Source organism: Pezoporus flaviventris, unplaced genomic scaffold (assembly GCF_033815535.1).
Source record: "Pezoporus flaviventris isolate CSIRO_AGI_PZ_B2104156 unplaced genomic scaffold, CSIRO_AGI_Pfla_v1 ptg000021l, whole genome shotgun sequence".
Classification (NCBI taxonomy): domain Eukaryota; kingdom Metazoa; phylum Chordata; class Aves; order Psittaciformes; family Psittacidae; genus Pezoporus; species Pezoporus flaviventris.
This window is the reverse complement of record NW_026892569.1, coordinates 6,389,612-6,404,406: the sequence shown is the minus strand read 5'-3', so window position 1 is coordinate 6,404,406 and position 14,795 is coordinate 6,389,612. Positions and strand designations below refer to the sequence as shown.

At 45.7% G+C, this 14,795-nt stretch overlaps 1 protein-coding gene across 27 annotated transcripts in view; it reads right to left on the bottom strand.

The window, feature by feature from the left end:
- Nucleotides 1-14,795, bottom strand: part of MAGI1 (membrane associated guanylate kinase, WW and PDZ domain containing 1) — a 339,165-nt gene that overhangs the window by 280,667 nt on the left and 43,703 nt on the right. The window contains exon 1 of one of the 27 annotated variants that reach the window (XM_061455788.1): nt 11,942-12,169. The exons of 25 other annotated variants lie outside the window; for them this stretch is intronic. In XM_061455788.1, coding sequence (XP_061311772.1) covers nt 11,942-12,062 — 121 coding nt within the window. In that variant the 5' untranslated portion in view covers nt 12,063-12,169. Of the gene's footprint in view, nt 1-2,026; nt 2,155-11,941; nt 12,170-14,795 lie in introns of those variants that run through there. One more of the 27 variants, XM_061455793.1, reaches the window with a different exon arrangement.

Sequence of the window (14,795 nt, the reverse complement as noted above, 5' to 3'; positions counted from 1 at the left end):
TCACCTATTTACTCAGATAAACAATCAAGGATCTTCCCACCATAGTGTGAGAACCATTTAAGAGCATAAACTCAAGAACATCTATGCACTGTAGAAGCTGCCATTGGACCAGTCACATGTGGTAAGTAGAAAAACAATTTGATATTTGGAATCACTTTTACAACTGGCGCATTAAGGCAACAGACTTAGGAAAATATGAACGCAATGCAAGACTAAAGCAAACAAAGAGCCTCACATAATTCACAGCAAGTACTCTGCCAGCACTTCACCAGGTGAATGAAATTAGCAACCTGACAATTAGCAAAGGGAATAAATCCCCACTCAAAAGCAAGCAGAAAGGAATTTTCCAGCGCATGAATGCAAATACTTGGCTTCATGCTTGCTGTTGTTACCACTGCAATATGTTTAGCCATTTCTTTATGGCATATAGAGCTCAACCCAGTATGAAAACAAATCACTGACTGTCTGGGCAGATTAGTCAACGTCAGATCAAATTAGACCTTCCCCTAGACTATGCAGGGGCTGTACGAATTTATCAGAGTCTCACAGATTCTTTGCTCTCTTGACATGAATAGGTCAGAACAGCCCAGAGACAAAAGGCACCGAGATCTGGAGACTACAAATGCACAGTTTTGGAAGGCTGTTTATTGTCATGCTTTGTTTTACCATTAACCTCATGCACAGAGAAGTAGTTTTGGAGACAGATAATGCCACAGGAGATAACAAGAGAAAGCAGCTTTCTCTTCTCCAAGGCTCTCCCTGGAAGACACCGCAGGGCTGACTAAGAGTCCACCTCCCATGCCTGAAACCTCTGCTGTGCTGTGAAAACACAGTGGGGAGATTTCACATCATTTGTAGAAACTAGAGATTATCAAGTGTTATATGACAGGGACACATCCCTCAGGCTTTGCTGTCAGAAGATACTACACAGAGAAGGTAAAGCCTCCGGGCTCCAGCAGAAATACTTCAAGAAACAGAGGAAAAGAGAAAGGAAGGATCTGTGTTACAAAGGACATAACTAGGATGGATGAGAGAGACAACCCAAAGTTTCCCCTAAACCATGATGGCTCTGCCACCATCAGTCAAGCACAGAAAGAAACCCAAGAAGAGCCACCACTGATGCTGCTGTGGGAGCAGCAGAGGAACACCAGAATACCCTGACCACAGCCCAGGTACCCTCACAGGGAAACCAGCCCATGCCCAATTCAACTGCTTTTGTCACCCACAGACTATCACAAAGATGCTGCTGGGAAACCATGCAGGGTACAGGCAGCAAGCAACACCAGTCAGTATTTCTAGGATGGGATGATACCTTTCAAACTCAGCAGCACACCTGGCAGTAAGGTTTGGACATGAAAATACATCAGCATCTCTGCTTGATGGAGAAAGACAACTTTCCTGCCTGAGGCAAGGGGCAGGCAGCACAGCAGCAGCATAACACCATCTCAGCATCCATCTCCCACCCCTCTCCCCAGCACCTTCAAACTACGCTGCAGCTCAGGCACCTATGGCAAAGTTTCCAGCATCTACAAGTGTTTCAGAAGGATTTAGAGCCCTTGCTCACCTCACAGCATCCACTCGGCATGCCCTCTCCTCTCCCCAGAGCCGGCTGTATTCACTCACACTGCCCTGGTCCTGCAGCACCGTGGAGGATGCCACTCTGACAAGCTTGTCCTGCAAGCATGGTCCGTAGGTTTAAGAACACACTCCTGTGGCACCAGCCAGGGGTGTAAATGCCGACCTTTCCCTCTCCAGTCAGTCACCTGGGAATTGCTCCCACTGCCCAACAAGATGACAGGGGGTGGGAGGACTCTAACATTTATCACCAGCCCTTCAAAGCAGAGAGCAAAACCTGCCCAACCACAGCCGCTTGATGATCTCTAGCACATGCAGGTGTAGGTAATGAGGGAAAACAAGTTCAGGCTGAGTTCAATAAGGTATTCAAGCCTATGCTTAGCTCTGGGAGCCACAGGTCCTCCCAGCTTCATAAGCTTTACCCAGTACTCCTGGACAGGCTGGTACATACCTCTGCTTCTGCAGCAAGCCATAAGCAACAGGAGGTTTTGAATTTATGCATTCACTGAAGGCATGTCCAGAGCAATCCTTACTGGGATGATGTGTGTTGTGAGAGCCCTTCAAACACGGACTTCCTTCGTTTACATCACATTGTATCAGTAGTTAATGACTCTCAATTACACAAAGTGCTTTTTAAAAATCATGGTACAATCAGTTCCAAAACCCACGGAAGTATCTGACAACCTGAATTCTCATTAAGAAGATACAATTATAAACAACAATCTAGTTATTTGTAACCGACACCAGAGCGCACACTGCTTATTAAAACAATTGTTAGCTGTCTGGAAGGCAGGATCATCTTGTGCTTTTTATTTAAGGAACACAATGGTAAAGAGCACCGAACCATAACAGCACAGAAAGCAACTGTGCTTGGAGGGCTACTTTGCCTTTTCAAAGGGAAATCAGGAGCACAATAATGTTTTATTGTTATTCTTTCAGAATACACAAGCGAACAATATATTGCTTAAAAACAGTTTCTTGTAAACAACTTTAATAGGATAAGCAAACAATACCTTAAGAAATAAAAGGAATTTATATCCTGAAAGATCAAGTTATTGCTTTGGCTTGTTGATAAGAAATAAACTATTTATCAGCGCTCAAATCATTTAGGAACTATAACCACAATGATCTATAAGGAAAGATTATGGCAAGGAAACAGAAGCGTAACATAAATATTGAGGATTTCAATGCAGCAAAGAACACACACAACTCCATGGCCACAGGAGGAGAGGGTTAGAGCACCGCCCTTTCTGACAGCCACCAAACACCAAGCAGGGTAACAATTTCACTGCTTTCACAGAAACAAGAAATGGACGAGGATAAATTTTACAAGAAAATAAAGGAATTACCCAACAGCTTTCCTTGGTGAGACTTGCAGCTTGTAAACTTAACTTCCAGAAATACAAGCTGGAGCCAAAGCTGACACTGGCACAGAGCACGCAGACACGTGCCACAAGCCAGGTTGGTGGATGGGCAACCCTGCCCTGGCAGCCAGCAGACCAGGAATTTCACTAGGAACAAACCAAATCCACCCGAGCTCCCAAGATGGCTCCGAAGGATGGACTCGGGAGAGGGAGCGAACAAAGAGCTGCAGCAGCAGCCCTGAGGGTCCACCTTGAGAAACCCCTTTCAGCCTCCTTCACTCTTACTCAAACCTCTTCCTTGTGTCTTAAGGAGAGGAAAAGAGCCTGCCCTGGGTTTCATTTACCCCGTGCAAGCCCGTGCTCAGCACTCCTTACCTGCCGCCTTCACTCACTCCAGTTTGGGATTCCCAGCCAGAGACACACAGGCTGCTGGCAGAGGGTGCGATCCCAGGCGCTCCTCTGCCTCATACCTGGGTGTGGGACACTGAGCATGCTCCGGGTTCCTCCCCAGCCAGGTTTCAGGGGATAAAAAAGAAGGAGAAAAAGCTTCCCTGCAAGTAGATTAGAGATGTCCCAGCAGCGGAGGAGCTTATCCTGGATCTGTTTCAAAGCATTTCAGCTCGAAAGGGGATAAAGCAGTAAGCAAAGTGCACACAGCCGTGGCTCGTTTTAGCCACTGGCTTTAAATCAACCCATACAAATAAAAAGTCCCTCGGAGCAAAACACGCAAGACCAGGGTCCCCTTCCAGGTGCTGGCGAAACACACCTGCATGTTTGGTTGTGCCTCGGTTTCTCATCCATAAGGAGCAGCTGTGAAGGCCTACTTGTTCCTTCTTGTGCCTGCCTTGCCTGTAGCACGTTTGGATAATGTACAGCTTTTTACAAGGCATTTTTACAATACCTAAGACAACAGGGCCTTGACCTCTATTATAGCTGCTAAATAGTATCATGTTTCTTACATCACTGTGAAACCCAGAAGTTAGGCAAGTAAGAAACAGCTCCCAAATGACTGTCAAACAAAAGTCTCTTCCAGGATCCAAACATTGCCAGTAACATAACCAAAGCTGCTGAAGCTAAGATGTGAAATCTTATAGATCGGAAAGGGAAATGGGCAGAAGGATGAGAACAGCAGGCTGCTTTCCTGCAGCTGGAAGTGCACATTTGGTTCAGGGACTATGGCTTCCCTGGAGCTGAAGGTTGCCAGAAATCTTGCACCAGAATCTGATCCAATTTCTATATAGCTTCCTTATGTTGCCTGCACTCCAGCATGAAAACCCATGCTTGGCTGAACAGCCACTGCTGTCCCACTCAGAGGGCTTGCTCTGCCCACTGCAGAGCAATCCCCCCCCCCCCCCCCAACACATCCATGTCACACCTCAGGTGAAAATCCTAAATCGGACTTCTTCTAAATGTGCTATTTATGCAGGATCCTGGTGCCAGTCGGGCCAGACAGGTGGGATGGGGACCAAGGCTCCTGCAGGTACCCATGTGGTGCCTATAGCATTCCTGCTGACTGAGCTGGCACATGGACTTGCACATCCGGTACAGAAATACCTGCTTTTGCTGTATCTGCCTTGTAAATTATGTGATTTGCCCAGGTCTAAATAGCCCAGTCACACTGAAGGCAGACAACCAAAGTCCAGCATTACCAGTACCCTGACCTCAGGCACCCAGGCAAAAGCTGTTAGCACGAGCATAGGAAACACAGATGTGATCCTGCCCTCTCATTTCTTCAAGTCACACCTGGTGCTCACAAAAGCTGTGGTATCAGGGTGATTCATTTTACACATTTAGCACAGCTTAAACTACCTGGAGGTGCAGTATGAGGCTGGCTGATGGAACTGAGCAGATGAGGGTTAGCCATGATGGTAGGCCACGATGTTGAGGATGGAGGATCTGCTGGGACCAGGCAGGGACCAGGCAGCCTCATGCTTCACCATGCATGGGAAGGGTCAACACCCAGCTCACAAAACCCATGACATTCAAAGATGTCCAATTGAAATTGGGTCTTCCTTACAAAGACCCAGCCCAAGAGGAAATGCCATTCTTCACTAGAATGGCTTTGGTCTGTACTGGATGGAAAGGACAAGTGTTGTTCACATTTTAAATTTTCAAGCCAGACAGGTACAATATGTTCCAAGGAAGAAAGATTTCTGGCACAGTGAAAGGAAGAACACACACAATAAATAAAACATCCAACACTGAGAAAGGGCCCTTCTGACTCTGTAATCCATAAAAGAAGCTTATCAGAGTACAGTAGTTCCCATATCAGACTGGAAATGAGTTACACTGGGAGAAAACTTTGCCCGTGTCAAGGTTTGGGGAGTCTTTCTGGTTTTCTTCTGCTTGCTTTGTTCTTTTTATCATCAGTAGTTTGATTCTCTTGTTAAAATGTATACTCACACCACCCTTTTCACAGTAAATCAGACTTTATTAGTTCCATTACGCCTGCCCCTGAGTACCCCAGTCTACCCCATCCCCTTATGAAAATAAGACTTAAATCACCACCAACATGGCCCCACTATCCTGAATCTGACCACATCTTATCATTTGTCACCAACCCATCCATTACTTCACCTCCTAACCTGGTGCTATCCCCAAGGCAGCCACACAAAGTCCCCACACGGGCAATATCCCAGCCTCGCGCACAAGGACTTGCTTCTGGGACAGCAGCACAGCTCGGAGCCACCCAACAGAACAGTCCATTCTGTGATGACAAGGCCACCCAGAGCTGAGCGCATATCACCCAATACAGGAAAATGAGGAGCCTCCAGGCATCCCAAAGAGCAAAGAGGCATGGTGCATCTCTAGGTACCCGCAATTACACCACCGACATCAACAGCTTGGCAAAGAGCAAAATCCATGTTTCCCCAAAGAAGCTACTTGCAGTTCTCCAAGATTTTGCCTTTAAAAAGTTAATCACTGCAGTGTATAAAGTTTTATTAAGTACAGCAGAAAATAAACTTCAAAATATAATTGTATGCGCTCGTAGTAGGAGCTTTAAAAAAGCAATGCTGTTCAGCATGCCAGACTGCTGCTACCTGCCCAGTCCCAATACACTCAGTTCTGAGTGGATGCAGCACTGAACTTCTGCTTAACAGCTTCAGTGCTCGCAAGACTGATGATTTTCACACATATCTGATGATGTTCTAGAAAAACTCAGCTCCTGCAGTCACGTAATAAAAGGAGGAATATGCACTTTCATCAAGCAAAAGGCTTTTGGATCATCATTTTTGCCCAGGGAACAGAACATAAAAATTAACCTTTACATTGCAAAACTGGAAAAATTCTAGAAGACCCTTCCATGGTTCCCACTGCTTTAATCTCAGGGGAAGCAGGCACTAAATAAACTAAATGATTTGGGGTTTTGAGCTCATTTCACAACTTACATGAACATCTAAGCTGTTTGGTTATTCCCACCCCCCCGAAATTTATGCTGTGAGTAACTGAGCAGTGAATAAATTCCAGGTGATTATGAGCTCTCTACCACTGCTTCAACAATATGAAACAAGGTGACATGCAGAGAATAAATTCCCAATTATTACTTTAGTTCTTCCTGTCACTACAGAGCGCTCTGTCTTTAAAATAATGAAATGAATTAAGCACAATCTGAAGAGCTGTAAATGCACAGACAAAAGGGTCCATGTTCCACTGCAGGATCTTCTCCCCCAAACCCTAATATTTCAAATGGGCTTCTAGGCCTGATCCCCCAGTTTCTGAGGTGAAACGACCACTGTTATCCCAGCACTGTTCTCCCACCCATTTACTGGACCATCATCTCCTGATCCACCCTCAGGCCACCACCTTCAGCGGTGAGGTTTGGAAACCTTCTCTTCCTCACTGCAGCAGGACCAGGCCAAACTGCCTGCTACCCGAGTTTGCCACTTCGCACAGCAGAAGGTGGCTCCAAGCACTCCGTGTCCTCACGTCAACTCTTCACCCTGTTTCATTAAGATCTTCCTTCCCGCTGCCCCCTCCTTGCTGTTAACCTCCGTAAGCAGTAATGGGCTCCTTTGCAAATCCGGTGTGCATTTGACAGAGCTCAGCGAGCTTGAAACGCTAAGATTTTCATGCATATACAGGAAATCAAGTTTTAGTCTAAACAGAAGTGGCAGCTTCTAATTTAAGACTCTACCATTTGACTGCTAGGCACAACAAAATGCCTCTTTCCCACGTAGGCGAACTGCCTGTTATAATGCCTTCTCAATGTGCAATTTCAAACAGAGGTGACCAGCTTCTGCATTACACAGAGTTACATGGGTTCCCCTTGCCGCCAGTGCTAATCCCGTCTGCTGGGGCTCACTCCCCAGCAGCCCCGTTGTATTTTATGGATGAAATTCCGTTCCCTCTGCTAATGCCAACAACCAGTCGCTGAGAGCAAGAATTGCATTAAATTATTCCATCCGCAGTCAGACTGCCATGGGGGTGAGGGAACAAAATCCCACATGATCCTGAACACATACAGGGCTTCTCAGCTGCTTCATAAAAATACTACATGTGCACACTTATTTATATATACATACACACACGCACACAAATAAAATGCAGGTTTAAATCATGCACACTGTGTCTGCAGTGAATAGTGTCTTTTGTGCATGTCACCAACAGACCAAGGAAAGCTTTGACAGCCCCACATGCTTGCAGCCGGTGGGCTCCTTCAAGCACCCCAGTGCACTGCTGCTCTGCTCCCAAGGCAGGATCGGGACCTGCTGCACCTCCCATTGCACCTTTTCCTTGCAGGAAATCAAAGCTTTCCACTTCCAGGCCCTGGACCACGACCTGAACCAGGCACAACCTCACTCCAGCAGGAGAAATCCCCACCACACACATCCTGAGCTTGATTCACACGGCTTTATCCACCTGCTGAATTGCTAGGATATGTTCAGCTGTTATACATGGACCCCAAATCCATAATCCCACCCTCAGCAGCTGTTACGTTCACTGTGGTATTTACAGCAGATGTTATGGCTCCATATAAAGGTAAAACAATTGAGACTTCCGAAATCGGGGCTGGGGGGAGGCAAAGCAGAGCCTAACCCCTGCACCCGGCTGCAGCCAGCCTTGGACAATCAGCTGCGGATACAGCACCAACACATGCAGAAAAGAGCCACATCACAGCATACAGCAGCTTAAGGAAGTTTCAAGTGTTACCATACTGACATTAAAAAGCTGTCAGCTTCCAGTGAGTCAAGCAGCAGAGGCTGAAATTCAGCGTTGAAAGGATGATTAAATATAAGTGACTTAAATTATACATTCCAGTTGTGGAACTGACACCATTTAAAACACCGTTTATTTCCTATTTCCTCTGACACTGTTTACTATCTACTAAAGATGAGCATTTTCTTATAGGCACTCAAATACTGAACAAGGGATTTATAAATTGGAGATAATTAAAAGGTTTTGCATTACAAATAGAGTAAAAAAATTTACATTTCAGGGCCACCTGAGATGACTTAAAGAATCAAAATGGACATTTTATACCTGAAAATCTGTCTGCACTCTACCAAGGCTGATAACTGAGGCACAAGAAGCTTGGAGCTATTTTACAGTGGATTTACAATCAAACGTGCTGAGCTGGTGGACAACCTGAGACAGACTTGGGACCCATCATTAATTCTTCCACATAGAGCTCTGTAATCCAAAGCTCTAGTAAGCTCCCACAAATAAATTGCCTGTTGCTCCTCGATAAATATACAGAGAGACTTTCAAGATGTTACCTTTCAGATTTCCAAGACAAGGAGCTGCATGATTTTCTTCGCTAGCAATGACAGCACTTTACCAGGAGCACAAACAGGAAGCATGAGGGACTGCCTGAGGCCAAGAGAACTGGGAGAGCCCCTTGCCCATCCACAGCCCTTCCCAGTGACCAGTTTGGTTGGCCCCAATTCCTTGCAATTGGGGCCATGCTGAGGCCTTGTGGTCAGGTACCCCAACCCAGCGCATCTGGGTATTTGCCTTTGCCTTGGACAGAAACGGTGCTGGCAGTGTGAGCAGCAGACACCAAGTTTGTAAGCTATGATAGCAGATGATGGACTTGTGCATGGGCATCTCAGCAACTTCAGAAAAGGCCTTTTTAACATGATTTCCCACCCCCCCCTTCCCTGAAACTTGCAAGCCAGAAAAAGCAGTATCGATCTTGCTGCCTGGCAGGAATGAGATAGAGATGAACTAAGCACAGAGACCTCAGGGAAGGAGTCTCCAAGGAAACTTTTCATTTGAACAAGGGCCCTTACAAAATGCCAGGAGAAAGAGGAAAAGAAAGAGAAAAAGATACATAGAAAAAGCCTAATCCTGGATCTCCACTGTCATCTCGCTTTTTCCTTGTGCTCACAGGAGGACAGAGCATCATAGCCTCAAATCAGAAGATGCTGCAAGATCAGCAGGGGAGAGCTGAGGCTGCAAGCGTAAGACAGAGGGAGGAGAGAAAGACGCAATGCAAACAGCAGCAAATATAAACAGTGACTCATGACACACAGCAAATAAACAGCACTGTAACAGTTTTTGCAATTGCAATTATAACCACAATAAACATGAATGCCAGTCCAGCACAATGAAAAGGAGGATGACAGTGATGGGAGCAGGGTGTGGGACTCTATCCCATTCACATCTATTTCTCACATAACATCCCGAATGAGCCACTCCAGAAAGAAACAGGGAGAAGGCAAAATGTATGGGACAGCAGCAATTGCTTGTGATCTACGTCTGCACTTGAAGTTTTCATGGCTGCACTGAGAGCAGAATTTATATCCCAAAGCCAAGCAACAGCCCACAACACTGCTACTGGATTTGACCCCTGGCCCCTGAAAGCACCTCTAGCAGCAGAAATAAAAAGTCCAGCCAGTGGGTTAATGAGCAGGATAGACCTTGTGTGATGGGTGGATGGACAGACGGCAACAGGGCAGGGGAGCAACCACACCATCGGCAAGAGGCACTGGTTTAACTGCTTTGCAAATCCTCCAGTGAAGCAGAGCCGAAATTTCTTTTGCTATTGCTTCATTACCCTCATAGTGAGAAAATCTCCCCCAGGCCACACCTTGAATACGTTTTCCAGGCCAATCCAGGTATTTTCCCCCTGTGGGTACTAAAAGCTGATGATCACTCTTCTCACAGAAATCTTTTATGCATCAGAAAATGTATTGCCTGCATTCAGGCTTGTATTTCCAAATGCACTTCCTTCAGCTTTCCCCCTTTGGCCTCCTTTGCCGAGCCTTCCCATCTGTGTGGTTCACCTCCAGACTTGCAAGCACGACCATTTTCCTCCTGCCTTGCACCGCCCGGCACCCCTCAGTGCAGGGAGAAGCAATTATCAGCCTTGACTTACACACAAAGCTTCAGTACTGATGACTCAGACAGAGATTTGACTCCTTTCCTCAAACCTCAGGATGCTGGTGACTTGTTTGAGCAGGCCATGGACAGTAGCTCCCCCCCCCCCCCCCCCCCAAGTACCACTCTGCCCACTCTTCTTGCATTTGGTCATTCACGTCCTGCTTCCCCCCAGAGCCACCACCACACCTTTCTCTTCCCTATACCTCATCATGTTGCCCAATGAGTTCTGTTGTTCACCAAGATGATCTGAAATGCTGCTCCTAAGCCTTAGTAACATAAGCAGCCACCCTTGCCCACTAACTGGTTATCCCATTAAAGAAGTTGGGCAGATTCACCTATTTGTTTTTCTTTACAAGTCAGATTTTCTTGTGGACCCCCTTTCCTCCTCCTCCTCTCTGCTGTGCACAAATTGCTCTGCAACTTCTTTTGTGGAAACAGGGTCAGATTCTCTAATCCTTCTCATTTTCTGGGTCTTCCCTTCTCCTCCCACTGAAAGTCTGGTGTGGGCTTTGCTCTGCTTCTCTTCCCTTCCCACCACATCCCCAGGGGACACCGATGGCAAACACCAATGGTTCAGAGCTTGCCGAGACCAGGTTTTCCTCAAGTCATTCAGAATAACTCTACCAAGCTGACAAGCAATGGATAATCTTTCTCTATCCACATTCCCTTATCTCCCCTATTTGAAAGAGTTACACGTCTGTGTACGTAATCAGCACTGCAGTTTTGTGAGGACTGAAGCAGAGGAAGCACAGAGCACATCCGCCTCTTGCGACCCCTCATCTCTCCAGCCTTGCTCTGCTCCTCTATGGCCTTTCTCACACATTCCATGTTTTTGCAAGAATTTGGAAGCCTTCACATAAATAGTTTTTCCACTAGAGGGCACAAAGACAATTTCTCCTAAACAGAAACTGATGTCAGAAGGATTAATAAAATCATTACTAACATCTCACCAAAGATATCTCTAACTCCAAGAAATGAACACTTAATAAATTGAGTTTAGTTGCAACTCCCCAGGTACTACAACACCACCAAATGTCTCTAACAGATAGAGATTGAAACCCTAGAAATCCAAAAGCAACACTACTTTAACAAGATCGTGTATACAGTGCTAAGTACTTTTTATCCAGCAATTTCTGCACTGCCCACATTTTCTCATTAGGCACAGATACAGCAATGGAGACAGAAAATCCATCCTAGTGTTTTTTAAGTTGAACTTATCCAGATTTAGCTTCAAGTCAATTAACTTCTTTGTACTTTTGTTTCCTAGATTAAAAGAAGTTGTCTACCGGCAAAGATCTTCTCTTTGCAGATACTTTTAGATCATGATAAGTCACCTTCTGACCTATCTTGGGTAAACCAAAGAGATTTTAGCCTTTAAGGCTCTTCTATGCAAGCCAGCTTTTCCAGCTTTAAAGCTTGCCTTGTAAACTTCTTACAGGTTGTATCTATAACCCTGACACTTTAACCAGTTCCTCACCAAACAATAGCGCTGCTCCATGAAAACGTATAAACTCAACAGGAACGCAATCAAGTCAAACATTTGACTACACAAACCTAATAAGAGGGACAACAGTGATAATATCAGAGCATCACGTATGCTGAGAGCGCCTCAGGATTCATCACGCTCCCTAGCCCCACCGACAGCTTCAAGTACAACAAGCCCTGCACGGACCTACCTTGCCGACTCCAGTAGTCCTGACACCCTGCTCTCTCAGGGCCCAGGCCAAGGAGATGTGCAAGCACTTGGTAGCCCACTCGTTTGCGGGTGCCTGCACGTACCCCCATGCTCCCCTCCATGACCGGCTGTCCTTCAACACACACTCACTGCTCCAGCCTGATGGCAGCAAGGTTTGCTTTCTGCCTGCTGCTGCCTGTGGACTTCCACTCACTGGAAGGTTTGGCTTGAGCAGTGCCAGCCCAGAGGCTTTTGCTAATGGAAGAAGAGAGACAATAGCGATACGCAGGTGCTTCCTCCCATTTAAAGTGTTTACTTGTGCAGCTTAACACAGTGACGCTATTGTGAATTAGGTCTGCATGCTGGTTTACAGAGTTCAAAAGGGAGCACGTAACAAAAGGAACCCCAAAATACTGCTTATTAATTTAAAGTATTTTTTTCTTCCCTTTCAGACTCTGCTTCCTTTGCCAATGCCAAGTAAGAGGTGTTTTCCAACCATACAATAAAAGCAGTTTCAAATGGGAAATGATACATACGATGTCAAAACAAACGAAAGAATTTAACACAAAAGCAAAGGATTTATCAGTACATCTCCACAGCCTATGCAGTAGGCTCCTTGTGGCATGGAGCTTGGCAGCTAGCAGAGAAGGCTGAACTCAAGGCACTTATAACTGCATACGCTCAGAGAAAAATCAAAAAGATCAAGAGGGAAGGTAAGGTATAGCTAAGCCACAACACAGAGCTAAGGAAAACATTAGCCTGAAAGAGGAACAAAGGCGTATTTGTTTTATGAGATAAAGCAAGCAATTCAGCTGTATTCCACAGTAAATCTTCTGGCTTAGGACCAAAACAGGGAAGGAAAAAAAATAAGGGAGCATCTGATTCTCATTTTGCTGTCCTAAGCTCTGAGCTTACATTACATGACTCAAGATGTTTACTAGAGGTGCCAGGCACTGAAATCCATGGCTGGATCTTGTACATAGGAAGTATCGGATGTGCTGAACATCTTGCAGTTCCCTCTGCAGCCAGTGAAGGCTCAAAGATACTCAGCACTTGGCATTTTTTATTACTGTTACTGTTGTTATTATTTTACTGCTAAGACGCCTTTTTCTGCTGTCTAAATGAACTCAGAAATCCAACTTTATAGACATTGATTTGTAAAACCTCAGTCCTCCCAAAAGCACCGGCATTCTACTGTTTGAGAAGTGTCAAATAAAATACCATCCTATTCAAGGTCCTGCAACTTAAAACCGCACCTCATTTTCACATAAAACTATAGCGCAAAATGCCAGACATGCTGAAAGTAATGCCACGCATTCTTATTCAACCCTATTCTCTTAACATCTAAACAAACAGAATTGAGTCCTTTTGTCCAAGCACCATATTATTTTGTCCTCTCGTCACGCTGCAACTATTTTAGAGGTGTTTCCATTGATTTGACTTCTTGGTGGGAACAGACCAAACAGGATCCAGCACTTTGCTATCATCTTCCGAGATCTGGTGGGGGGGCTGTTCAGAGAATGTGAGATCCAGACTCCTCCTATCCTTTAGCATCGGTGAAACCAGAAATGGCAATTAAAATCCCTCTCTCCACTGTTCCATCCCAAGCATGTGCTAGATGGTAAGTGGCAAGTGCTGCTTCCACCAGTGCAAGTGACTGAGTACAGCAGTGACTTAAAACCAGCAGGTTAGTCATTTTAGAGTTGCTCATGTGCAGATGAACAATCCTGTCCAGATTACAAGACTTGAAGTAACATAAGAACATAGGCAGATGTGTGCTAAACACAGCTGCAGCAACTCATGAACTCAACTGCTGACTAACAGTTTGGGCCAAACCCATTTTACCTGCACTGAAACAGCCTGTCAGCACTTTCACCCACACACACACTGTCATTGGAAACAGCACTAGCAAACAGCAGATGGGCTTCATAACCTCTAAAACCACCCTGTCTGTTCTGGAAACAAATCTCTGCCAAGCAGAGGCTAAATGAGCATCTACAGTCACATCTAAGTTACCCACAAAATTGAAGACAAGGCATGCTGTGCACTGTGTTCTCAGGTATGAACTCACGTCCAGGGTAACTGCTAGGAGGTCTCTGCCCCAAATCTCTTAGCATCACCACCAGCAACTCATCCCGAATTGCCCCCCATGCCTTCCAGCAGCCCTGCAGAGGGGGACCAGGGACCATGCAAGGTGACAGGAAGACAGCACTCCTCCTTTTATTGCTGGTTTTAGTCTCAAGTCTTGCTGGGCACAAGCAATCCACGTGTTTTATTTTTATGGCTTTCATTGTACTGCTGCATGCAGCTCCTGAAGGGACATAAGATGCCATTGGTTCAGGGGAAATCCAAGTGAAAAACAATTTAATGCACATTCACTAAAAGTATCAGAAAGTAAACAGGTGAAAGCTATTTCATTTACCAGCAGTGGTTTATGGACGTCCAGAGACCCTGAGGTTTATTACATACTGCCTTGGGCAGGCAGAATGACAGAGACAGAAGAATTTCTGCCTGTAAAATATCTTAAATGCCAAAACCCAAATGAGTCTTTATGAGATCTGCTACTTGTACTCACTCCAAAGCTGCAGGAAGGGGGGCAGCCAGGGGCCCAAGAGATTGCTGAGGACCCCCAGCAACCTCCAGGACAGCAAAGTGAGTGCAGGGCTTGCTCCCACCAGGGCGAGATAGAGGAAAGCTGCTCCCTCCCAGCACCACCACCGGGCACCAATGTTTCAGTGCACCAAGCGCTGCATGGTTCAGCTGGATGGTGGGATTGGAGGGGACAACTTCGGAAGAACATTAAGAAAGGCTTTCCAAAGCTTAGTATTGATAGAAAAGTGCTGCCTTACAAATAT